Source organism: Sturnus vulgaris, chromosome 2 (assembly GCF_052056855.1).
Source record: "Sturnus vulgaris isolate bStuVul1 chromosome 2, bStuVul1.hap1, whole genome shotgun sequence".
Classification (NCBI taxonomy): Eukaryota; Metazoa; Chordata; class Aves; order Passeriformes; family Sturnidae; genus Sturnus; species Sturnus vulgaris.
In genome coordinates, this window is record NC_142244.1 from 23,680,119 (window position 1) to 23,708,104 (window position 27,986).

General features: G+C 39.5%; 1 protein-coding gene across 40 annotated transcripts in view; it reads right to left on the reverse strand.

Moving 5' to 3' along the window:
* The window catches only part of ZBTB20 (zinc finger and BTB domain containing 20), a 504,648-nt gene continuing 476,662 nt past the window's right edge, over positions 1 to 27,986 (reverse strand). For all 40 annotated transcript variants that reach the window (XM_088158952.1, XM_088158933.1, XM_088158947.1 and 37 more), the window contains one exon: positions 1 to 27,963. In XM_088158952.1, coding sequence (XP_088015078.1) covers positions 27,545 to 27,963 — 419 coding nt within the window. In that variant the 3' untranslated portion in view covers positions 1 to 27,544. The remainder of the gene's footprint in view (positions 27,964 to 27,986) is intronic.

Here is a 27,986-nt window from a genome sequence, read left to right on the forward strand (position 1 = left end):
TTCTTTTGTATTTTTTTTTTTTTTTAATTATTCCTTCATATTCAAACTTCACAAACAGTGTGAACTTGTACAATACCTCAGAAAGTGAAACTTACAAAAAAAGTGCTGGTAACATTAAAAAAAAAAAAACAGAAAAACAAACATCATTCTTAGCAACATCAATTACTCTTCCACACAAAACAGAAACCTTGTAAAATTTATTTCCGTATTTTTTTAAGGCGTAATACTTCCGTATAAAGTATATGCAAGAGATAAAACTTCACAGTATTCCAAAATGTCACAATAATAATAATAATAATAATAATAATAATAATAATATAGTATAATGAAGCGCTACAGTTAATTTTCTTTTTTTATTTTTTTTCCTGTTTTAAATAACAAATACAAGTCACAGGTAAATATACGTGAGAAAAATACGAGGCTAATATTAAATGGCAGGTAAGGATACTCTCACTGTAAGAAAAAACTGGCAGGATGTGTGTATTTATTCTATATTTTAAAGCACTTGATAGAAAAGGCGTATGCAAGGTTATTTTTTTTTAAACAATTTTCTATTTGCTTGTTTTTATAACTGACATACCATTTACAGAGTATAATGAGAGAAAAAAAAGGAACTTAACTCCTCAAAACTTTCGACCTGCTCTTCACATCGTCACAAACCATGTTTCTGGAGAGATGCCTGTACAGCTGTACAGGGATGTGTGTCTGTGCACAGCAGTGCGTGCAGGGCTGTGCAGGTGGGTGGCTATCTCATCACATGGGCAGATGCGGCCAAATCCTGAAGTCTCCACCTTGGCAGGACCATGCTCGAAGTCATCGTCACTGCTTGCCTGCACAAAGACTTTAGAATTTAGGCCTGGGTGCAGTTTCCCATTCACTCAGCATCTATTGACTGCTGGGAATTCCTTTGGCCCCAAGAAGAAAATGTCCAATTTTTACTTTTCACATCCGCACACGGGCACGTGTGCTCTCCCCTCCACCATTTAGCTCCCATCCATGCCACAGAGCAAAGACCAACTGAGAAATTTCTGTCTGGGTCCCAGCCAGCACCGCAAAGAATGGGAATGCATGCACCTGGGTGTGCCCGGGCAGCGTTCTGCAGCCCTGCCCGTGCTCATAGCAGCCACTCAGCCCACGGAGAACAAAAAGACAGCAGATAGCATTAACACATCAGTAAGGTGCTCAAAGAAAAAAAGGCAGCTCCCACTCCTGGAATGGGAAGCCACATAAGGTGCTTCAAAAAGTTTTTTTTTGTTTGTTTGTGGGTTTTTTTGTTTGCTTTTGGGTTTTTTTGGGTTTGTTTGTTTTTTTTTTTTTTTTAGTTTCAGACATTTTAAAAAAAGGACTGATTGAGCATGTAGTATGTGAGAGCAAGGCCGAGAGTTTTGAGATTTCTAACATCCTCCATAAATAAGCACTTCCTCAGGGCAGGATGCATTTTTGTTTGCTTGCTTTGTTGTTTTTTTGTTATCTTTGTGGTAGATTAGTTTAGATGAAATTTTATTTTCATATAAACAAAAAAGTAACAAACCAACCCAATGTGTGTATTAGCATAAAAGTCTAACTGTGTTATTGGGTTGAGTTTTTGTTTTTCTTTTTTTTTTGCCCATTCATTCATTTAGCACCGTTCCTTTTTATTCTGGTTACAACCCAATTCCTTCTGTAATTATTGAATGTACAGAAAGGACCAAGTAGTTGTTTTTATTTTTTGTGATCTGTTTCAAGAGCCCAACCATAATTCCTCTGCTGCTGCTGTGTTTGTGTAGCATCTGGTTTCATGAGCTTAAGGAGAAAGGTTAGTCTGCTGATATTTAAGGTTGACGTGTGTTTGTATGCATACATATTGTTCTATACATACACACTGCATGGAGTACATTGGAACTGGAGATAAAGTCAACTGGGTTCAAACACATATGCACTGTCTTCCCCTATGTATTTGAAACAGTCTGGAGCTTTGATTTGATTTCTTTTTTTTTTAAAGTGCATTTAAAGCAAAAGAACTGGCATTCACATACCCCATGGAAAACATGATTGCAGTGGAAAGCATGACCATGCTAAACTCCTTGGACTTGACAACGCCAAAAGCAAATGGGGCAGTGACAGGCCTCGGTGTAGGCAGCTATTCTTGGGCAGCACCATTGGCAAGGAGGGAAGGCAGGAGGTGGTGGAAGGGAAATTGCTTTACAGGTTGAATATTTGAACTGTTTCCAATTCTGACACAGCCATGTCATTCCCAATACAGCTTCCTTTATGATGATTAATGACCTCTGTCTTATGGATATACCCATCTGACTCTCCCTAGTTCTGTCTTTTATCATATATGTGTGTCCCAAGTGCCAGCATCTATTAGGAATAAGGCACTGTTAAAATTACAGTTTTACAAAATATGCAAAATAATCCAACCCTAACAATCCCAACTGCCCACACTGCTCTCCTCCCCCCTTCCCTTTTCTGGGGGGAAATACTGCCTGTGATAAGACTCTATTCTTATGTTCTCTAAATGTGTCAAAAGTAGGCTTTGGACCAATGTTTTAAGTCCATCAGCACCAAAGATGGGTAGGAATGCATCCTTTCTCTTGTGTGTGCACACATGCAGACTTGTTCATTGGGTTGGGGGAATAACACCACCATTTCCATGCTGCTCCTCCCAGGCTTTAGAGCCGAGCCTAAAAAACAGACTTCCAATACCCCATCCACAACGTTTACATCTACTGGATCATTTATGGAAGCAACTGAGGGGTTTTTCATTCCACCAACCAGGTGCTACAGGTTTTCCAGGTGGATTTCTGGAAGGGCAAGCTCCAGGAAAGCCTGCATGGAGCTTCCTGCCCTGCAGGGAAACAGCACAGGTGGGCCTTGTCTTCCAGACAGACAGACACCTCTCAGGTGCTGCTTTGCACCGATTCTTACAATCAGTGCAATGAAAAGCTTCTCCAGCAGATTTGGCTCCTCCGTGGAGTCAGGGACACTGACTGTGCAGTGGGCAAGTGCACAGAGAAGCTGGGTGGCAGCTGGATCCCTGTCTGCCCATGAGCAGCTGTGGATTGTGAGCCACTTTTCCATTGTGCCAACATGCTCTTTTCTCTCCATGATTCTGGCCTGGGAACAAGTGATGTTCCCATAACTGGGTGAGGTTCATTTAGCTTAAAACCACTGCAGTCAGCCCACCATAATATGCATTTGCTGTGGCAGCTAGTATATCCTTCTCTTGCTAAAATGTCCATGAACTACTTTCCCTGTGACAGGATCCCACTGGCTCTTCTCACCTTTCACCAAAGGCTAGGGCTGCCTTACATTAAGCAGAGTGTATTGAAAATGAGAAAAGCAAGCAGACAGTAGGGGTAATAGCAAAGAAAACATGAGACCAGACGGTCCAGCTTTTAAGATCTAGGCTAGTCACTTTAGTCACCATCATCAAAATGGACTGAGATTAATGGAGTCTTTATGGACTGCTATGGACTGGGTTTTTAGAAGTGACACAAACCTTGGTAAGGAAGTGAGTTGCCTTTTTTTTCTTTTAGTGGTTTAAGTCATCTTGGTAAGGCCACGAATTGCATTTGTCTTGTCAATGTGACTGCTTAAAAATGGCATGGATTGAAATTGAGTGAGTGCTTCACAAATCTAGGATTGAAATGGGAGAGAAGAGCCACCACATGCTCACTACAGCTGCACTGTAGGCTGGAGGAGCATCTGAGGAGGTGGTGGTGGAGGGTGTCTCCTTGGGAAGACATGCTACGTGTGGAAAGGGAAAGGAGCTCATAGTATCTCCCAGCTCCCTTTCCTCTCGCCACCACCTTACTGTTTTGCTGGACACCTATAGACAAGTAGCACTTCCAAAGAGCCTCCTCCTGTTGTCTCACACATGTAAATTGAGGAAGGGGAGAAGGCTGGTATAATTACAAAAGGGGAAAAAGAAGGCACGTGATTTTACTCAGTCCTGACCGAACCCACATTTTGAAAGCAAGCGCAGTTTGGGTGGAGGGCAAAAAAGTGCTCAGTGGAGCAGGTACTCACTGAGAAGAAATCTCAGGGCAAAGGAAGTGGGAGAATAAAAAGGAAAGGCAGGAGAAATGAAGGCCACATTCAGCTTTCTGTCTGCTTGACAGTCTCAAGATTTGGCTGCATTATTGTCCAGGAAGGAAAAGAGTCTGGTTGGTCTCCAATGTAGCCCAGTAACATATCTCCAGTTTCTGTTATGGCTGTTGGTGTCTTCCTCTTTCCCTTTTCTCCAGTCCCATGAATACTTGGAGCACTGCTTTAGTCTTTTAAGCCTGTTCTTCAAACACTGAGAACATGGCACACCTCTTTGGTTACCCTCAGCCTCTACTCCTCCTCAAATCCAGACCAGTGATCAAACTGAGTAGTGCTTCCCTCTGGTCACTCCCACTGCTGGGGTACCCAAGAAGGCTTGATCAGTGAAACCAACCTCACAGTTTCAGTGGGGTTAGTGAGCTATTCACAAAAGCCACTGGCAGGATGAGGGAAAACCAAGGGAGCTGTTAACTGAGAAACAGATGTCATTTACAAAGGTCATTATGAGCATCATGTCTCTCAGCCACTTTCCCCTTGCACACTGCCACGTCCATAAGTAAGGTACCATAAGTTTTCTGTCTCCTCCAGTGACTGCAAGCCTTTCTCATTCCTAGACAGGAGAAGGAGTAGAGCTGATGGTCCAGCTTTAGAATTCCAAAACACTGTTTCCTAATTTTTCCCCGAGCCCCAGAGTCAAAAATGCATTTAGTTTCTCTCTCCCCCTCCTGCCATCCCCTCCAAATTTGCTCAGGAGATCATAAGGCAGAGTAATGAGAAGTAGGATCACCAACAGCTCTATGAAGACACAGGGTGGTAAAATGCTTCCCTACAAACTCACAGTCCAGTGTTTGTGACATTTCATAAATAACTTTTTTTTTTTAAAGAATAACACAAGAACAATCCCTTTACTTACTCATCTGAAACAAAATAAACAGCAGTGGCTACAAACTTCTTCTTGTAACAATTACAAAAAAACTCCCAACAATACAATTCCCCAACTTTTAACACGCGCCTTGAATGTTTTTTTTTAATGTTAAACCTCAAAACTGCAGCATATCCTTAAGGGCAAACTTTTCAATGAATTTTTTCTTTCTTTTCTTTTTTTTTTTTTTTTTTAAATAATGTGTCCACCAAAAAGAAAAAAAAATTTCCACAAAACAGTCTTGTACCAAGAAAATGCATTCAAAAATAGAAAATACTACACAACAAAAATATGTACCCTTCCTTTCCAAAAGAGTCTTCACAAAAATGTAGAAAAATGCCAACCATTTTTTTCCTTTCCTGAACACTTAACTTTCAATCAAGGGCACAATTATTTATTGACTTATAATGTCTATTTTTGCATAAAATATGGAAGATAAAAACCAACTATCAGGACTGTGAAGTTACAAACAACACCTCATTAGTCTCCCCACCCCACGTTCCCTCTTTAGAAAACAAAACAGAAAAGTCAATGTTTCAACAACTGATTGAAAGTCGTCAGGTTAGGGAAACCCATCAGCTGATATGGGGATTCAAAGATGCTGGCATAACAGGAAAATCATCTGTCTTTTAAAATGTATGCATTTTGCATTCATCCCAACACAAGTCTCTGCCCCGCTGTACTCAAATTACCAGGCACTATGGAGACAGGACACTGCCGGGCACAGAAACACAGAAAGATCCTGGAAGAATTTGGGGTCAGGAGCCCAGAGACCACACGTGGATATGTGCGTGCACGTGGTGCTTCACTTGCAAAGAACTCTTTCCATTTTGAAAGACAGAGAGGATGTTTCCACATGCCTTAAAAGTGCAAGGGCCATTTCTGGATGATAGTAGTTAAATATGCAAAAGTTTTACTATGCTTAATAGTCAAGTCCATTTTCTGGCAAAGGCAAGCCAGAGATAGATCACATCAGTTCACGGCTGGGAGTGGGTAACAGCTGAAAGCTGGTAGGCAAAAAGTGTCACACCAAGGTCCATCCAGAACTGATTTATTCAGTGAGAAGTGTGTTGCCTACCTTGAACAATGGTCAAGGAATATTATGTGATTAACACAGCCAAAAGACCAATTGTTTTGACAGCAATAAACTCTAGCAGTGGGGAGTTGGGTACTATGGGGAAGGCAGCTGTATCTTGCATGCATGTGGCTAAATCCATCCTCTGTGTACCTCCTTTGACTTCATTGCAGTAACATCTGCTTGCACCAGGGATGAATTTGCCCCATGTGGTTCTGGATTTTATGCCTGTTGGCCATGTAGGAAACCAACCCTGTAGAAAACTGTGCTAGAATACTCCAGATGGCAGAGCTAGGATCAAAAAGGCTTCTCTCTTCTTCTGTTTGAGATTGTTTTCTTTTTAGCATATCTTTTAAAGGATGCTTCCATAACAAGAAGGAAGAGGGGAGCTTTTTCTTAGCCTTTTCCACTGCGTGGCTGTGTGTTTTCCTTTTTCAAATGGCAAAATGTGTTTGTGTTTACTTCCAGTGCATTTTTTTTCTCAAAAATTCAAAACAAAAAGGAAACATTACTTTTCCCATCCTTCAAAAGGAAACAAAACCAAAACAGACCAATAAAGTACAATACAATAAAAATCAGGCATTATAAAAGACAACATGATGTGCAACAGCAATACCAAAGAAACAAAAATATATAAAAAAATTAGGATACAGGTACGAATGAGCCAAGAAAGCTATCTAACCCCACTACCGGATGATTGGTAAGCATTGGTTAAGAAATACATAAGGCTATTCTGAGATTTCTAACTTAACACAGTTAACCACTGCTTCTCTCACACCTTCACTTACTAAATTTTTCACCTTTCACTCACTGGTCTTTTATGTCTTAAAACTGATTTTTTTTCCTTTTCATATTTTTTGGTCTACAGTAGAATTACATGTTAATAACAACAGCAAAACAAAACTCAAGCTTGTTGTGAGAGTAAGTTGGTGCCACATCCATGATGCAGAAGAAAGAAGACAGACAACAGAACAACCGCATTCAGTTTTTCACACAAAAAGCATATTCGAGGGCAACAGCATAGCTTTTGGACAAGTTTGGACGGGCAAGCAGCAGAAGATGTAGGTTTACAACTACACCACCAAACAGAGCCTGGTCTTTCACCTTTGCCAATGTCCTTGAGAACAACGGTAGCTCAGTTGCAATGTGGCTTTGCCATTCCTGTCATCTGGAGCAACAGCTAACCTGAAATCTACTTCACCACTAAATGCACACCTGGTTCGATGGAAAACCAAAAGGAAAAGAAAAGGTAAAAGACTCCTAGCTGAGGCCAAGTGTATCTCTTGGTCCCCTTGGCTGATGTGACAAATCCTCAGCCAGTGGGATACCAGGATCAGTGAGAGAGGGCATCTGTCTGGGAGGTCCCTGGGGAGCAGTTTTGAAGCGAATTCAGACTGTCCAAGGTGATGTGACAGTTACTTTGCCTCCTCTGTTAGGGGAAAAGTGATGAACACTGACAGGTTACCCTGGGATCATTCCATTAGTGTAAATTCTCTTAGTTCAGCAGGGTTGAGAAAGCATACGTTCTCTGCTGCTTTTGAATTGCCTTTGTAAATGTCAGCATTGCCAGCCATCAGAAATGCATTCCCAACAAACTTGGCTACAGCACTGTGACTCCATTGTGAATCCTGGCATTTTCTTTTTTCTGTGGAACTTCTGAAAACGTAACATTTTCCTCAAGGGTAACCTCTGAAATTAATGCTGAAAATTCCACTAGCATTTTCTTGAACCATAACTATGCCACAGTCCCAGCAAAAACTCAAGTTGATCCTCAGTAGTGCCTGTCAATGTTGAGGAAAGGAACATACAGAAACAGAATAATCAAATTGTACAGGGAAGTTCTCTTTTGGATCTAGCCCACTGGCCAAAGGGATTTTCATTCAGGAGAAAAGGTGCAACAATTAAGCAGGATGACAAATGGAGGAGAATTATGGAAGTTAGTGTTTCTCCACCTGGAGAAAAAATAGGACATTAAGTTATGCGGCATCTCTAGTCAGCAACATATGTTTTGGCTACTTCAAATAAACCTCAAGTTATCCTTGGTTTCTCAGTCAAGCACTGTCTACATGGGTCTATAGTACCATGCTGAAAATATGAAAAGAGTTTGTGCTATATTTAAATGTAGTTCCAGTTAAACTAGTTTCAAACTGACCATGTAAAAAGGAACAACTAACTTAAAAGCCATTGAAATTATACAATCACACTTATGCCCAGGAACTGGTGTGGTTGAGCACTGTAACCGAGTGGGAACATAAGCTGGAATTTGGCTTTTAAAAAATGGTTTGGTTCCTGTTTACATGGATTAGACAGCTCTGTTGAAACGGAGTCAGCTGGAATCAGGTTAAAACAGGCTGAATTCAAACCCAGATTTGGAGCATGGCTCAAAGCCCACTTCTTCAGGTTGCAGTACTTTTAAAAAACTAGTGCAAATGGCATCTTATCACAGCATTGCAAACATGCAGTGTTCCTCTCCTTGTCCAAGTATGGTTGCCATCAGGTCACACCACAAGGGAGGAATATGCAGCAATCAGTCAGCCGGAACAGCTCAACCTACAGAAGTTCTTTATTTTACCACAGCAAGAAAGGCACTCTGGACACAGCAGGCTCAGTAAACCCTCAGCTTCACTTTTTTTTTCCGGAGCAGTCCACTACTCCTCACTGACAACACAAATCCACTCTGACAGTAGCAATATATGCAGCTGCTTTAAACAAGGAAACAAAGAAAAACTAACCTAAGCAAAAAACAGGAGTATTGGCTCATTACATTAAATAACCCCAGCAGACAGACTTCATTTTCTCCCATATCAAAGCTCTGTAGCTATCACTACTCTTATGGAAGCAAATGTCACTTTACAAAATAAAGGTGCTCTCCTGCCTCTGTATTATGCTGGATCTCAAGTGAACTGTGCTTTTGTTGGGCATCCACTGACTCATTACTGCAAGTTGACCTTCCAGTGGTTTTCATCTTAGAGGGTTCCTGCAGATGGCAAAGAAAAAGGCTGTATGTTCCACTGTCCCACTTGCTTTCAAAGGGAAGAATCATTCAGTAGTTAATTTAACAGTACATCAGGGCATATCTCCAGTTCTTAACTTCCAGTCCTTTCAAGCCAGGATGGCTGGAATCTAAGAGTGGAAATCTCAAAGCTCACCAGAACAACACATCCTTAACTCCCAAGTCTCTCCTGGTTCCAGACTTGTTCCTTCCTACCCAACACCTGCCTCTTGCATACCATTCCTTCTCTCGTTCTTGACACTTTTGTCAAATGAGGCAGCCCAAGAGACTGAGCAGCAGCAATCTGCTTTGCATTGTGCACTCTGTGAAAGGTCTGTACTACCCATGTCTTGGTACTAATGAAGCCAAAATACCTTAGTTTCAAATCTATGTCAAAATGCAGGGCATTAATAGATTTCTAGTCCCCCAATTACTCTAGCCTTTTCTTAGCAATTGGATAAGTACCTCCCCTTTTTGTCCATGAAACCCTGTGGTACATTAGACAGGTGATCCCTCCACTATAGGATCAAAGAAGATGCATTCATGTTTTACATTCTTCTCCCAGTTTCTCTCCAGAACATTTTTCAGGATCCTGTTTTACCATCTGGCTAAAGTTGCAATAATAATCTTACTGAAGAGATTCAAGACAAACTTTTGAGAGTTCACAGCAGAGATGGATCAGCAGAGATGGATCTTGCCACACATTGGGACTGTTTTAGTTTTTCTCATAGTATGCATGTTACAAAATTAATGACCAAAGCATAGGCCAACAGGCATTTTGACTGTAAAAATACTTTCCATCTTAGGATTCCATTTGGTTCCAGCTGAAAACTTCTACAATGCTAGACTATCTGTTTAAGGAGAAAAATCAGAGAGAAGAACTTAGAATGCTAGACAGCACCTTTGCCTAAGCAGGAATATTTCTGTATGTAATGAATGCCACATCACCCCTTTTTTGCCCAAATGTCCCTCCTGCTTCCTCTACCCCAAAGGCTTGACTGGAACACCTGTAAGTGAGTGTTCAGGATGACTGTTTATTGCACTGTTCCCATTACAGCCTCGGAAAGACGTGCTTTATTTCAGTGACCTTCCCCTTTGGCAAAGTCTGCTTTGTGACTTCACTTCTTGAGCTCAGAGATCCTGCTTTTACTGAAGAGATGCTAATCATAGTCAAACCTCTGGAAGAGACTCTATCCAACCATGCAAGTTTTGACATCGGAACTGGGAATTTGTGTTTTTATGGTGAAGCCTTACGCTGGTTTACACAATGAGCAGTTCCCTTAACTTTCTCATAGCCCCGAAGAACACTCTACAAAAAGGGGAGAAAAGATCTGTAGCATCCAGAAACTTGTGATGCCTCTTCAGTTTCTATTATAGTGCTTTATTTATTTGTTTTAACAGAAGGTATCCAATACAGCTGTCTCAGTGTCTGACTAGTTGCTTAAAATTAAGGTAAACCTGGTCAGGTTTATGGTACATCCTGTTTTTTGAGCCTATTCCTTTCTCTTCTCCCTTCCTGCTTAATTGGCCCCTTCAAATCCCACCACATAAAAATTCATTTCAGTAGTGCAATGCAGTGCAGTGCAGTGCAGTCATACTTAGTGCAAAAATAAAAAGCCTTATCCAGACCAAAAAAGCACAAACTCCCTCCCCACCCCACCCAGCCCCCAAGAAATCAGCTCTCAGTAAAAGTACATAAATGCCCCTAAACAAAGGGGGATTTGCAGTCTCCCAGCCACACTTTCACATGCCTCGTTTTCTCTTCTCCCAGTCAATGTGGAGATCTCATTAACAGATAGGACATTTATCAAAAAACAAAGTCAAATTACAGAAATCAGAAAGAAGACAAGCCGTTGTTTGGGGGCTGCAGAAAGAAGAGAGAACTAAATGGATACAGCTAAAAAAGGTCAGTAGTGGTTTTACACAAAGTTGTCTGATGCAAACCTTGCAAGAGTACACCTGGCAAAGGGCATGTGTGTGGATAAAAAAACCTAAAAAGCTTCCCTATTCCAAATATACAGTCCCTATTTTAACAGTGCCCAAGCTAAGGTTCTGTAGTGCAATCAACTTTTTGAAGTGGCAGCTCTCTGTGGCCACCCTAATACAATTGGACAGATCAACACTAACTTCAGTTTTCTCCTGCTCACGTAGGCACACATGCATGAACAACTCCCTACTCTATCCTGCAAATACTTGGGGATACGTATATATATAAAAGTATTTTTTTCACAGCCCATCTAGGGCTATGGTGGAAAAAGCAGGAATTTTCATGACAGGCATATAAACTCTTAGGTACCTCAACATGAAAACTTAAAAAGAAAACAAAATAAAGTTTACTAATTGCAAAGGCAAACAGGTTACTGAACCCCAGTCACATCATATCTCCCCTAGCCTATCTCTTTTAAAAAAATAAAACACGTGCCAGGGCTTGCCACTCATTAAGATATCACTTGGGAAAACACAACAAAGACTTTTGGGTATTCACCAGTTTGGAGGTTGTAACTTCAATTTGGACATCCACAAGAGCCTTCATCAACCCTTCTAACTACTGGAAAGGAGTGTGGGGAATCACTAAAAGAGTGTAATAGGCCATAACAGGGAAGGAGGAACAAGAAAGGGAAATGTATGGAAAATGGAACACATTAAGGCAGTGCTGCTGCTGCTACACTAATCTCATTGTAATTGCTCAGTATATAGAGGAATACTGCATGCTGCTTTATTTGGGCTCAGGCACATGCTTCCTCTTCTGCCTCTTCCCTCACTCCCAGTCCCTTGTTGAAGCTGGCAGCCCACCCCAGAATGTGAACAAAAGCAAATACCAACAGATAAACCAAATTACAACCAAGAAGCCATTTTCTCATTTTTCTTTCTCTTGCAAAGATACTGTGTCCTTCCCTCCAGGCAGGTGCACTGTTTCATCCACATGCATAGAAACAAGGAAAGAACCTAAGAGGAAAAATCTAAATAGGGGTGCAGGGATCCTGAGTATCTACCTCTAAACCAGAAAAATGCCAGGCTGCAAGGACTTTTGCTGTTTATCTTTACCAATGAGCTTATAATGAAAAATAAAGAGCACATAATGGAATCACTAAGCATGGCAAAGGGACCAAATCTAAACCCACCCTCTCTGGGTGCAGAGCTAGAGTGGTGCATCCCATGCTGGAACATACATGAGACACAAAATGAATAACACTTGCCAGCTGTTCTGTAAAGTCTACAAACTTCAATTTAACCATTATAATCAGCAGCAATTAATTTTTTTGCTGTCTAGCTGTATATACTTCAAGGAGGTCCTACCTCTTTGCTGAAATGCTGTTTAAGCAGTCTATTCACCTGCACACCCAATGCAGTAGCACTTTTTAAAAGTCTACCAAAAAGTTTGATGTATAGTCTGAATTTGCAGTTATGTAATCAGATATTATAAAGAAACAACTTTCTTTTACCCACATGAATATGTGACTACCATAACAGAAGAGGTATGGCCAGAGCAGTTCTGGGTAAAGCAGTCAGAAATCTGGAATCAACTCCAAATATCCAATACCCAAATGCTTTTACACTGTTCTGGCAATAGAAAAGTGACATGTCAAGGGTGTAAATTAGGGAAAAGGGATTGCTCTGAATCATGTATCTACACTATCTGTTGTGGCTCACTGTTTAATTACTTAAGGTAAACATACAATCACCAATCAAGCCCAAAGAAAGACTCAAAGCTATTTAGGACTCTCTGAACAAAGCAAGTTCCAAGCCTTGTATAAAGGAAAGCAACTGCCATGCTCTGTAGGACTTTTTTGAATTAAGTCTCCCAGCAAGGAGGAGAGATTATGTAATTACATAGCTCTTAACACAGGCAAAATCTGCCTAGTGGAGTAAAATCCAATCTTGAGTCAGTTTTATGAGGAGTAAAAAAACTTTCGGCAGAAACAGGCTAAATTTGGGGAACAGTCCTGTGGCATCTTAAATAATGTACATGAAACTATTTTTGAGGACTATAGCTTTCTGTATGACTACATATGCTTTCTCTGTCAGAGAAAATGGACTCAAGTCAACAAAAGGGCATGTGAGTCCTGCCTGCAGAATCTGGCCCACAGAGTATTGGTCCAACCAGTTTTCAGGATTAAGCACGGACTTCACTGATGCTGAGAAGCAAAGTTATGGAGTATGTCCTGCCTGAACTGAGCAGCCTTTTTATATTATAATGTTTGACAAAAAAAAGCTTGTTATGGGTGGAGTGAATGCGAAACCACCAGTTTTCCAATTCAGCCCATTTTAAGAATTTCTTTGAACTTGAACTTTGGAGCAAGGATCTAAGGAACTGATTACTCAGGACATATGAAATTGGGAATAAATTCCAGATTTAAAGGACTCCTATGAGTTTCACAGCACTCCAAGCTACATCCTGGCATTAGGAAAAAGGAAACAGGACACCCTGAACAACAATGAAGCATGTTGAAGATATTTATGAAGAAGTAGTTCTGACTCTAATAAATGTGGTGACACTTCTTTCACCAATTAATAGGAACTATAAATTGTTTACAAGTTATTCCTACAAAAAAAAACCCAAATCAAACCAAACCCACCCCCCCCTCCCCCCCAAACAGACAAACAAAAAACCCTGCAGCAGATACTGGAGATTCAGTTTTTTCCTCTAAGTGGTACAGTTGAAGAGCAAGTCCCTTGTATGGAGTTCAAGCATCTCCCTCTCCTGGGAGGCCCCTGTCTTTGGTGCAGACACCCCGAAAGTGGGGGACTCCCCTCTTATTTAACCTTGCAGCAAAGAGCTTTAAAATCCCTTTCTGTCCCAGCACAGTAGCACAGAGCAACATTCTCTTAGTACAAGGTTCTCCCTCTTGTGGTGACAATGTTACCTACTTCAACTGCTGTGTTCCTCAAAAGCTGTACAAAACAGAAAAGAAGTGCAGAAAGGAGCTCAATATAAATGCTGCTGACCACAGAAATGTGAGACCATTGCTTGCACTAGTCCTGGAAGTCTACTTGGTCAACGAGGAGATGGAAAATGAAAGTAATAATGAAAACCATATACTAGAATATGTATTTGGAGAGTCTTCCCTTGATGTTTATATTGTTCAAGGAAAGTCACCAATGCAAGAATCTATAGAACTGTAAAACTGATATTACCTCCTGTTTTCTCTCTCCTTAGAAGAGCAGAAAATATGCACATATGAAATGAGTTTCTTAGAACATCACAATTCTCAAGATCACTTTTTCTTCAGAGAATGAAAAAGAAAGGATACATGTTCAAAAAAGCAAGATTTCTGGAATCACAAATGACTGACTGTCTTTTATGTAGAAGATATGTTAAAACAGTGTTCACCAGCTGATTATTTTGTTAGTTTCACTTTCCCTTAGGCAATTGTATCTGTACACACTGCGTTCTAAAAGTACAATCCCTAGTGTGGCTAATCTACCTGTTTGGTACCATTCTGTTCGTAAAACCACTTCTTAGCCTAAAAATATAAACTGTAAACTGTATAACATGCAAAATGAATTGAGGTGTTTAAAAAAGCATTAGGAAAAATAAAAGGCAACAAAGAAATTAAATCAAGAAACACATTAAACTAGTATTTATGCTAAATGAATTACTGAACCTTACAAAGGATTAGCAGGGCAAGTGTGGAATGGGTATGCAGCTATTTAAATGATCTAGTATTCTCAGTCGAGTGAGAACACTCTTTACAGAAATATGTATGATTCAGCATTCAGTCAAAGGAAAAGGCAAAGAGCATGGTCAGAAAATGTGGACCACTGAATCAACACTGTTGCAGCAGCTAACTGGAGTTAAACTGGGAAATGGCACTGTTTGGCTTAATGGGACAAAGCCCATGCTTCATGTAATAATCTAGTTTTGTTACCTGCGTAACTAAAATTGATAGGATAGTCTCCTCCTTCCCTTACAAATGGGTATACACAGAGTAAAGAAAAGCCAGACTTAGAAATCACTACTGGAAGACCATAACTTTTAAACTGCAAGTAGGAAGAAAAAGAACGTGGTAGTGGCCTCCACATACGTGCAAATGGCAGATGACAGGAGACTCTTAGGAATGCTGGCACTTGATAATTCCCATTCTTGAAGTTCTCATTTTAGTATCCCAAGCTGTGGCATAGGTAACTCTTTCCCTCTCTTGTTACTTCGAAATAACTATTGATTTGCAGTGACAGAGATTTGCTCACTCTCAGTGAAAATGGTTTGTAACTGATGTGACAATCTCTCATTTCTTCCACTCTTCACAGTTAGGAGAAATGAGACAAAATGACTACCTCCTCCACAACTGTCATCCACTTGATTTTGCACATTTTCATTTAGGAGTGATATGTTACCCACCAAAGGAATGAAGGTCAGCTGAATTAGATGTACCTGAATTAGAAAAGCAAACATAAATATCCATGCTCTCATAAGTTTGCATTCTTACTAATTTTGAACCAAGGCTTGCTGCCTGGGCCATCTGTTGCAAGGTGAGAATACAGAAAGGACATCCAAAGTCATGAGGCTTGGGTGTCAATCAGCTGTTCCTGGGCTACTTGGATCTAGATGTTGACCTATCCCTAGTGACATCTTTTTCAGCAGTTCTGTGGTGACAATTAAAGTCTAGTGGGACTGACCCAAAATTCAAAACCAACAGGAATGGACTATGAAGATGGTAAAGGGAACATTCACCTAGAAAAACTTATGAACTGAAACTTAACTTTCAGTGGTTGCTTTCATTTGAAAAAGGGGTGATCAAGTGGATAAATAATGATTCAATTGCAATATATTAATAGTCGTGGATGGAGGTATTTCTTATTCAATTCCTGGCCATTCTGTGTAACTATACAGAGAACAATATTTCTTCTACCCCACCCTAGTGCAGAGGGTAATTTTAAGAGATCTTATAACTTTAAAGAAACAGGATTTGGAAGGAGTGAAAGACCACTTTTGGCATCTTTCTCCAAGGCAAGGAATGGAAAAGTCTGACATATTATTTTACAAATGAAATAACGACATCTTAGAAGACAGCTAATATATAACCTTATTTGTCTTGATTAATTGTTCTTCTGATATCAAAGGGTAGCAGGGAACAATCTCTAATTTTTTGTAGAGCCTAATACTGTTTAACCTTTTCTTTAAAAAAATTACTTTCCTACAGCTTACTACATAGAGATTTTTAAAAAGCCTGAAAAAATGCTTGTAAAGACAATAAAGAAGCCAATAATATGAAAAAGCACAATAGAGCTGTAATAATTATTGGTAAATGCTTCAAATAGCTGCAGCAGTTGATTGGGTTGTGAATGATATATGTGAGAAATTGTTTTTCTATGATTGTAGGCAGATGCAAAAGTTAAATGATTATACTATGTATATATATTGATATAGGATTGCTATATATAGTGTACTGTATGTTCTAGCTTTCAGAAATACTGTATTGTAGTGTACTGTACTTAACTAAGCAGATCTAAATAGCAACTTCTCATTTTCCACGAAGTCACTAGTACTGTTAACAAAAACCAAAAAGTCTATTTTCTCCAGTAAAAGAAATACATACTGTTACAGTCACAGACATTTTGACTATAGAGAGACAATGTACATTTAACCAAAGGAAAACCCCAAACCAAAATAAAAATCTCACCCAAAAATCAACCAGCCAAAACTGTTGCATTATTGTCTTATTCAAAAGGGGAAGGGATATGCCACCAATCTAAGAATAATAATATTTACTCACATTTTTATGACTGAAAATGAAAGAAAAAAGGTATCCTAGTAAAACTTTAATTATCCTTTCTGGAACAAGGAAAATGTCCATGTCAGGCAAAAAACTTAAAAGAATAAAATGCTGCTTTCAGGGCTAGCATGATACCAAAATAGGCAGCTGTAGTTAAACATATTCATCCCACTAACTAAATGGATGCAAAATGAATTCTAGAAATCCTGCAGCTCTCATGGATTACATACTGAACAATCTTACTGACCAATTTCTTCTCCTCCTGAATATCTACTGATCTTCTAGACACACCATGATCCTGAAGAGATTTTGGCAAAGACCAAGGGAGAGAACATTACTTATTATTTGTTAGTTACTGCACATTTGGAATGGATTACTCAATCAACATGTTTCAGAGTACATGAGGTGGGGAAAGAGCTGTTTGACATGCTGCTTTGGAAACTAGAGACTTCAGACCTGGAATATTTTAGAGCTTATCAATATATTGTGTTGCTATTTAAAGGCTTGATAATTTTTTACTGTTCTTTTTAAGGGAGCAAACAGGCAGGTTATTTTGCTTGGATTTTATCCCTTTGTCAGGCAAACATGTTGAAATTCAATGGAAATGAGTGACTGAACTCAACAGTATTGCTCCAGGGCTGTCATCCCCCATGGATGCCTCTCTCTACTAGTGAATCCTGCTGAGATTGACCGTTTTATTTACTTTGTGACTGAAAGACCACATAAAGCTCTGGAACACATACTTCAGCCTTCCCTTCAAAATGGGTACTTGTAAAAATATCCTGGACCAAATTTGGATGTCACATTTTCAATGAGGGCAAACATCTAATTTGGGCAAATATCTAACTAAGAGCATCTGGCCAACAGAATGCTTTTTATGAATATATGCGTGCATATATAATGTATGAGTAGTGTACTTGATTTTCATTAGAGTCATATGCCAATGCTCCACATTTAATGCTGTAATCCTTGTTTCATCTAAAATCTTCCCTGCATCTAAACCATGCATGTCCACACACTCAATTAGCAGCCTGTCTGTAAAGCCAGGAAGAGATAACTGGCTCTCCCTGCACATGCACACATCCACATGCACACTCAGACATACAACTGCATACACACACACACACACACACACACAGGCCATATAATTTGATTTTACTCAAAGATCCCATAGCCTAAGTGACAAATGATAGTAAAGGACTAAATGTGAAAAATCAAAAGAAAGCTGGGAAAGCTGGGCACTTGAGTGAATGTAATCCTGCTTCTTGAATGCAATGATCCTCTCTAATCAAGTATATATTCAACAAGAGGGCTGAACTTCTAGGGGTCTTTATATGGTTTAATGAAGAACATGGCAGTATCCAGGTGGCAAAAAGAGAAGAAGCTAAGTGAAATAGAAAAGGTTCCCATTTCACATATAGATCTCAGAAAGTTATCTGTCCATTTTGTAGGAAAAAGATCTCAGAAAGGTATCTGCCTGTTCTGTAGAAACAGGACACTGCAGAATCAGACAGTTGAGCACAACAATATGTACCTAACTGAGCTCTACACGTTCCTTAAGTGCCACTGTGAACTTGGCAAAAATCACCAAGTCAACAATAGGAAGACTGAACACTGTAGAAGTCTGCAGTTCTGTCAGGAAAATACCTAAAGCAATCAATGCTTTGTTACACTGGTATCGGATTTTCCAGCAGGAAAGGCTCCAGTGGGGAATTCATGAAAGCATATGGGGTACTGCAATACCTAAGCCCAATGTGAAAGAGAGCATTTATGAGGGATGCTTGGGGTATGGCTGCATGGCTGTGAAGGAAATTTCACAGCTCAAAGAGGGCTCAAGTGCTAATAAAGTTTGCATGAGGAGTGAAAACAAGAATGTCCCTATGGGCTGAACTAGGTAGAAGTTCTCACATGTGATGGGATATCGGTAATTCTTTTGTTTATGTAACGGTATGGTGGTAGCAAAAGGATATTTTTTGAATACCTTTCTTAAAAGGAATCACAGCTAAACTATTCAAAAGGGCTATATTTAACTACAGTGACATGCATGCAATCCCAGAAGTGCCAATATGGGCTGCACTGATAGAAACTCAGAATTTGTCCCTTAAAAGTAGCTTTTCACTGGATTATTTATCATTAATTTCACTGGCATTGGAGCAGCTGGAGCCAAGTCACATAGCCTTACCCCCATACTATTAATTTGATTTAGGAAGAACATCTACCCTCCAATGTTTTACAGGGAGATGATGCCAACCAACCAATCAAAAGTAGATCACTTTGGAAGAGGAACAAACTTGGAGCTGTAAATGAAGGTAAAAAACAGCAGGAAAGTGCCATCCAATATGAAGAGACCACTACGCCTCACCAATATTCCTTCTTCTCTAACCCTTCAAAGAGGAAAACACAATATATTTTTTAAGAATGGAACATTTTAGATGAAACTTTGCTACAGATACCAAACATAAGCACACTTCAAACTGCTCAGATATATTTATGGTTTAAAGCAATTTCCTATGAGGCTGTAGTGTATTCAAAGCTGTAGTGTAATTACTTCCTGAGGAAGTATCTTAATGTTCTTTGCTTTTTGAAAAATAGTTGAGGACAAATGTATAAATTGGGGTGTTAAAATACAGTTAATAAAGTATTTAGAAGGTTCCAAAGAGGCATCTGGAAAAAGGGGGGTTGAAGGGGAACCTCATCGCTCTCTAAAACTACCTAAAAAGGAGATTGTAGCCAGGTGCAGATCTGTCTCTTCTCCCAGGTGACAGGATGAGAGGATATGGCCAGAAACTGTACCAGGGAGGGTTAGATTAGATATTAGGAAAAATTTCTTGACTAAAAGGGAGACAAAATTGCAACAGGCTGCCTAGGAAGTGTTCCAAACACGTATGGATGTGGCACTTGGGGACGTGGTTGAGTGGTGGGCTTAGCAGAGCTGGGTTAACAATTGGACTCGATGATCTCAGAGGTCTTTTCTAACATTAATGATTCTTTGGTTCTATGACTGGTTTGCTTACCTCACTGCTACACTCCTTTTCCTACGGGAAACATGAAGAATTTCTTTGAGCATATGTGGCTGTGCACAAAAATCTCAGTTCGCTGACTTTGGGGGAAGTCTGGTAGTGGAAACTATGGTCATGTGTAACTTGAAGAACTGTGTTATAGCAGCAGAGTTCTGTTTATCTTGAACTGGCCTGTTTTGTTTCAAAAGCTATTAGTGAACAATTCTAGGGGAAACTGGCATTTAAAAACCATGACTAACTTTTCTCCTGATACGACTTTGCTAGAATGATGTGTAGAATATATTTGACTTCTTTTATTTTAAAAGAAACCTACAAACTCTTTAGTTGAGTTACCAGTTGCAGCAAGAATAGCAAATTAAAGCACATTATGGATCCAATTTACTTTTAAATCGTATTCATAGTACACCAGTAATCTCTGTTTCTCCTATACTTGGACTTTCTCTTAATGCCTGTGAGTCAAACACTATTGCAGAGGCTAAAATACAAAGAGATCAAAAACACTGCTCAATCTATAATGAAAAAATAGCGATTAATATTTAACTTTGCATTTTTTTCCACTAGAAACATAATTTTAGAATTAAAATTACCTAACAGTATCCTGTTAGATATACTGTCAGATATCCTCTCTAACTCAGAAAGGATATTTGTCCAGATACTGGCTCACCTACATAGGGAAATAATTTTTTTGTTCATCAAAATTTCACATTTGTGTAACTCTGCTCTTTCCACCTTAGGTACTCCTGATCTATAGCAGAGGGGGAGCAGAAATAAGAACAATGAATGCATAAATGCATAGTATTTTCTCTACTCTTAGAGGCAGTAATAGAATTGATTAGTTATTAGCACTGGGAATAATTAGAGAGATATACACTCATACCTAACACATCTTGTTTCTCATTTACATATGTTCTTAGAAAAACAAAACTAAGATTCCCCCTTGTGTTGCCTTATAACAATAGGTCTAAGAGAGTTAAGTATTCCTCTTTTTCAAACAGGTTGTGTCCCTTGTGGACCAAATTTCTCTGTTTTATGCTAGAGAAGGCATAACTCACATTTTTGTTTTGTCAGTTTGAAGAATATGCACATACCTAAAACTCCCTCTATATTTCCCAGCTTAGTGGTCTGTAAAAATATGGGGGCTCCTTTGCTCTGGCTGAAATGAACTGGATCACTGAGTAGCTTTAAAAGAAAGTAGCTGAGAGCTTATTACTTCTTGCATGATAAATAAGGTGAACAGCAAGAACACTGACTTGGCATGGCCAGAACCAGCCCTTGTGAATGTGTACCCAGCATCAGGACACCTCCACACACTTCCCTGTCTTACTGGCCATGCTGCAGACACTTGGCATTTTCAGCACTTGCCTCTCTGAAGGCCTTTCTGGCTGCATTTGGTTTCTGTCACTTGGACTGTCAAGTGCTGGGAAAGTTGTTCATTGCATTTACAAACTCAAGATTCCAGACTTTATGCATTGTCTGTAGTTTCCCTCATAAGTCTTTTTTCAGCAGAATTCTGATTGTTTAGGGGTCTGATGAAAACAAACCTCCTGGGAGAAGAGGAGGCTCAAAATCTCTTAGGGGCAAGTTCTCATTACTTTATACCTCCTTAATGAATTTTCACAGCCAGTATAAGAACAAATAGGAGAACGTGAAAAGCAGCTATTTCGCTTCAGGCCAATCAGATACTGCTTCAGTTAGGCTACCTGCTGACTCTTTACTATCACTTATTTACTATCATTTATTCCAATGGCTCAGAGGACCTGGATGCTGAATTGAAAGGGCTGATTATCAAGCCCTAGTCTTTCTTGGCAGAACAACCACTAGGTGCTAATTGGATATTATCACAGAATTATAGAATGGCTTGGGTTGTAAGGGTCTTTAAAGATCATTTAGTTCCAACACCCCTGCCATGCGCAGGGGACCTTCTGCTAGACCATGTTACTCAGCACACCATCCAGCCTGATCTTGAACACGTATAGCCTACACCTTCTCTGGGCAACCTGTTTCATTATCTCACTACCCTTATTGTAAAGAATTTCTTCCTAATATTGAATCTAAACCTACAATCCGTCAGCTTAAGGCCATTCCCCCATGTCCTATCACTACATGCCCTTGTGAGAAGTCCCTCTCTAGCCTCCTTGCCTGGATCCTTCTCTTTTCCAGGCTGCTATTTTTCCCTTTTGAGCAGCAAGTAATTTTCAGCAGTGAGAGCTGGAGGATTTCCTTAGCATAGGACTGTCAAGAGGGTCATAGATCTAGGCATACTGAAGGTCTGATTGTGTTTGAAATGGTTTGAATATTTCTGACTTTGGATTGGACTCAACACCCCCGCAAAGAGTACGTCCTGTACCTTCTCCCTATGGAACTTGTTTTCTTTACTAAGGGAGACAGGAGATGTTGAGATAATACTCACTAAAGGCATGAGACTTGTTCCTCCACCATGTGAGTGATCCAGCATTAATCAAGTAGCTCAAGGTCCACTGAACTTAGTCAGTGGGGTGCTGATGGTATGTGGGCTATTACTCAACTCTCCTTCGAATGAAAAAGAAGTCAAAAGAAGAAAAATGGGCCCCACTTGGGCTCTTTAATCTTAGAGCAAAGGGAAAGCTCATTCACTTAGAAAGTCAATTAAATGCCACTCTCCCCTGTTACCTTACTGGGAACTTAAGTTTTTTTTTGAAGGCAACAGCATGAGCCAGAAGTGGGCCTAGTAAGAGCCTGATGGATGTTGAGAGTGTCCTCAGAGCAGTTCCTGCAAAACACCTACACCTATTTCCCTTAAGACAGACTATTAATATGTGTTTTCTGAGAGGAGGGACCAGACTGAAATATCATATTACTATTTACAGACTGGTTACTGTGCTGCCAGGTTCCCATTTTTTTATGTGCCTGCCAGTACCTTGCAAGAGATCACTGTAGGAGAACCTCGCTAACGCACATACCCAGACACACACATGGACATGCTCAGGAGCTGTCCTCTCCTTGCTAATCAGCAGACATTGAGCTGTGGTCCTGCATTCCTTGTGGATTCAGCTTCCCAGAGAGAGGCAGACCTTAGTGAAATGAGCAAGAAAGTTAAATTTTGGTTCTCTGATTTGTGATTTCATATAATACAAGAATAAGAGTGCTTAAATGAACAAAATAGACTTGAAAAGGAATAATTTCAACAGTGTGGTAATTAACTGGAGGAACTCACTTCCATAGGACAGCATGGAGGCCAACTAAAAATAAATAAGCTAGATCTTTGAAGGACATGAGAATTATCTGCCACATTATATAATTTAATATGGGATAAAAAGGTAAAGCCATAGATTATTATGTCTTTAGGTAATAGGCAAATACATATTTTATTTGTATTTATATGTATTTTATATGTAGAAATGGCTAATGAGGATTATGTTAAAAATCTTCTCCCTCAGGCTTATTTCTTTGTAATAATCCAACACAGGTCCTTCATCTTCATTCAAATCATCTCTAACTTGCCACTTGGCAGAGACGCAGTAGTGGACAAGATGGACCACAGGGGAGATCTGCTCTGGCCAGTCCTACATTTCCAATTCACTTCACTGGTCTCAGCAGCAGTAAGAGAAGGCACTTTTCATTCACTCTAAGGTTTCCTTTATTGCATTTTTGCCTTGCAGAGAGACCTTGACTTGTAAGCTTGAATTTATGTTCTATTTAATGGCCTTTTTCATTACCAAAGCAATATAAAGAGAGCTTTAGAGAAAGTGAGAATCAAGCTCAAGGAATGCAGGACATTGCATGCTTCAACAAAAGGATGTGTGCTACAGTCTGCATTTTCTCATCTGAATCATTTCATCAGGAGTTTTGAAGCAAGCCTTTCAAGCATACTGAGATAGATTCTCTCAAACATTGTCAGCAGCAGTTTCCAGATCACTGTGCAAAGGCATATTGTAGCAATATATGAAGCTTGAGTATACCTGTAACATTCAGATACTATAGTTGTTTCCAAGTAGCAAATAAGTATTTCAAAGATGGAAGAATTGCCAAAGAGAATCTAACATTTTAAAAGATAAAGGGGACTAGGTTTGAGCTTCTAAACTCAGAGTGACCTGACAAGCAGTTTCAGCTACATTAGCAGTTGTGTTGCAAGTTGCTCCACGTTTTACAAGATCAAGTCTGGAAGTCCAACAAAATCAGTTTATATTATAGGCAGTCATTTGTGAAGACCTAGGCCTAAATTCTTTGACAAGCACTTTAGAATTCAATCTAAATGAATTAGCTTTAAGTACTATGTTTATTTTTTAAAATTGGCATCGTTCATTCATTCATTCATTCATTCATTCATTCATTCATTCACAACTTATCTTTAATTCACTTCAAATTTATTAGACCTTATAAAAATTTGCATTTCAAAGATAATGCTTTGATTTAGGGAAGGATGAAAACTGAAGGATGAAAATTTGGATGGTATTTGAATTTTGGTGGATGTAGACCCTGATTCTTATTTCCTATTTACTGGCATATCTCCTCTGGTATCATAAGTATATTCCAGAATATGCTACATCTTGAATACATTTCACCAGGTTTACAATGGCAAATTAAACAGCTTTTCCCCAGACCTCAGATGACAAATGAGCAGCTACATATTTGTAAGATGGGCAAAATTTTTCACTAGTTCCTGATACAGAAGAATATTCTTCCATACTAAAGATCTCACAAAAACCCCTCCTTTCCCCAGAGAAAAACCTTCAATCCTTTTGTCTAGGTTCGCCTTCCCAATTTTCTTCCACACCCAGGTCTCCAGAACCTTTATTTTATGTATAGATTTAGTGTGTCTAAATGGCATATATCAGTTCTCCCTCTCTGTGTCTTCAGCTTTCTTTTCATGTCTTGATTTACATGCTAGCATTGCGTTTACCAGTGTGGTTATTAGAACAGTATTTGTTAACTCGTGCTCCTTCTCCAGCCCCTTGAATTACCCAAACAAGTTGGTAACAAGGAAAGACAATACCATATAAAAGACTCAATTGCTCTGGCACTCACCTCAAAGTCTCCCTATGCTGTGTATTGCAGCCAAGAATCTGGGCTTCAGCATTTAGGGATGTGCTGAGCAATACCTGGCAGGGTACAGAAAGATTCTGAGGCTGAACCACCTGTCAGGTTTCTATTCCCAAATAAATGGTAATGGAATAGGCATAAAACATATGGATGAAGTTACCTGTACTGAATCACAGACATCAGATAGAGAAGTCGTAGGTGTAGAGAACATGCAAAATTGTATATGAAGATTTACCAAGTCAATATTCAGAAAGATGTCCAAAAGAATGTCTCATGTGAAATGATCAGTGTTCACAAGCAAAAAGTTTTGTAAACTTAAGAAAGCTTAATTTAAATATAGACACAAGTAAAACCTAAACTAGCAAGTTTTCTTTTTTTTTCTTTTTGCATATTTTTGTTAGGTGCTTCTTCTCTGCCTAAAATATGAAGTCCAGAGTGCAGTTGGTTTAAGTCCTCACATTGATTTCAAGCAAGACAAAGATAGTGTCAAACACTGATCCAACTGAACTAAGGACCCATGTACTTTGGGAGTTGGCTTTGGGGGAAAAATTCTTACACAGATACACAGGAGACAACTAGGGAGAACACCAGTCCAGACACAGTAAAACAAAATACAAAACGCCAACATATATATGCAGATCAGGAATCAATCTTTCACACTGATCCTACATTCCTTTCATAGCTTTGTCTATGCAGAGAATGTGGGATGTGGCCCTTCAGTCAGACTTTTTGCAAATGAAGGGAAGATTATTTGCAATGGTAACGTTTTAAGTTGTTTTGGCATCAGCACAAATTATCAGGGGCAGGATCAGAATCCCACACAAATATGGAAGCTCCCTAGTGAGCAAGGCAGGGATGAGAGAACAATACAGCAGATTAATTCTTGTCCAGTGACCAAAACGAAGGGAAATCCTAGTTATTACACACTTCCAAAACTTTCATTACTTTTTCAAAGAGGAAAGACTACAGTTTATATCATCCCCAAAACCAAGGGAATATTACTAGAAAAATCTTTCTCAAAGGAAGTGTCCTTCAGAAGAAATAAATTCTGAGATGGAACCAAAAAAGAAACAACAGAAGCTTGGTATGAGCTGAAAAGAGAACCATGTAATTAAAAAAAACCTAAGTAGCAGTTCAAATGATACTGCAGGATGCACAAACACTAGTAGATAATCTCACAGATGACTTCACAGAGCCCCTCATCGACCCAGGTAATTCTTGATTCCATTAGAAAACAGAGAGAATAATGCTAGAAAAGAAAATTAAGAAAACATCCTTCCTCTTTTTTAAAATAAAAATCAAGATCATCTCCCCTCCCCCCTCTATCTGGAAGCAGGTTAGCTAACCTTAACAGTCTCAATTTAAAATAAAATATATATTTTTATATATATTCATATATATAATAAAAGAGAAGATATTAGTGGCAGTGTATGCAAAACAAAAAAGAAAGCAAAGAAAAATTACTTTTAACAATCTCACTTTTTTTGTTTTTTTACACAAATACTGTTGTAAATATATTAAAAAAATCAGCATTCTATCTGGTAAACGTCACTTTTGCCCCTCTATAAAATTTTGAATTTAAAAAGTCCCAACAACTCTTTTGTTTTAAATTATTATTCCCCTCCCACCCTCTATTCCTCTTTCTTCCACAAGAATAAATCCTGATGCAACTTTTTTTTTTTTTTGCAAAGATTGTGGGAACTAACCCTTCTCTTGTACCTAGATCCATAGGTTGCAACCTCTGACATCTTTGATTTTCCTCTGTGTTTCTCTTTGCCTTCTGTGAAAGTCCTTCTTGATTGTGCTGAGGCCCTGTGCTCAGCGAAGACACTGAATAAATTACAAAAAGCCACCGTTGCTCGTTGTCTGAATCTTCTTGGTTTCTGCTATAAGGTGGTGGTGGTGGTACGAGAAAAGCAGTGGGGAGGGTGCGCCAGACAGCGTGGGATGAAGCAGAATCCAGGTGAGGAACCTCTGAGTCTTCTTCCTCACCCTGCATTGACTCCACACTATCCAAGCCACACTGCCTCGCATTCCCCTCAGCCCTTTTGGTGTGTTTGTGGATGCATGTGTGTGAGAAAGCAGACACGTGGTGGAAACCAGCAGGGCCTTGTTTCCTCTGGTTGCTGCTCAACCAGAAGCAAAATATTCCACAGTTCTAACTGGATACTGTGAAGTCCAAAAGCGGTCAGCCATGTGAATTGTGTCCATTGAAACACTGCAAGCGGTGTACTTATAATGACAGTAGGCCTTGTAGATTTGTAATATATTTTGTTTTGTTTGTTTATTTGTAGTGCTCTTCACAAGTGAGAAAAAAGATTTTTTTTGTAAATTATTTTTCTGTCTGTTTTTTAAATTTTTTTGTGGTTTTTTTTGTTTTGTTTTTTTGTTTTTTTTTTTTTTTTTTTTTTGTTGTTGTTGTTGTTGTTGTTGTTGTTGTTTGCTTTTTGTAGTAAAGAAGGGTTGTATTTAGAGGCCAGTAGCTAGAGATCCAACCAGTGGAGCTCATGAAGCACTACCTGGCCTTAAGGCCACCATCCGAGGGAGGCTGGGAAAATTATTATTCACCCAGCCTCCGGAAATGTAATGTACCAGCAGGCAAAAAACAGTTCTTCATGTAGTACAAAAAACAACAAAACAAAATGAACCCAAAAAAAGGAGGAAAATAAAGGTAAAAATGAAATAAAAATAATTTCTTAAATTCTAGTGCCATAGCTTTTTTTGTTGTTTCTATTTTTGTTGTTCATAACAAAAAGAGAGAGATTCTACTTATCCGTCTGACACATGCATCCTCATGTGGTCGTTGAAATGCTCGATTTGGTCAAACTTAGCTGGACAGACAGAGCAGACATATGTGGTCCCCTCCGTGCAGGCCACCACACCAGCGGGGACAGCTCTCGTGCCGGTGCCAGTGGCTCCAGGCGTGCCGTTGGTGGCACTGTGCAGAGCCACATGCCTCTCCAGCAGGGTCTTGTGGGAGAACTTCTTCTTGCAGATGTAGCACTCGTAGGACTTCTCCCCGCGGTGGAGACGCATGTGCACATTAAGGGAGCTCTTCTGGGTGAAGCGTTTGTTGCAGATACTGCACTGGTAGGCCCTTACGCCAGTGTGTGTCACCATGTGTTTGATTAGGTAATCCTTTAAAGAGAAGGAGCGCCAACAGATGCTGCACTGGTGTGGTTTCTCACCTGCCCATTACCAAATAGAGAGA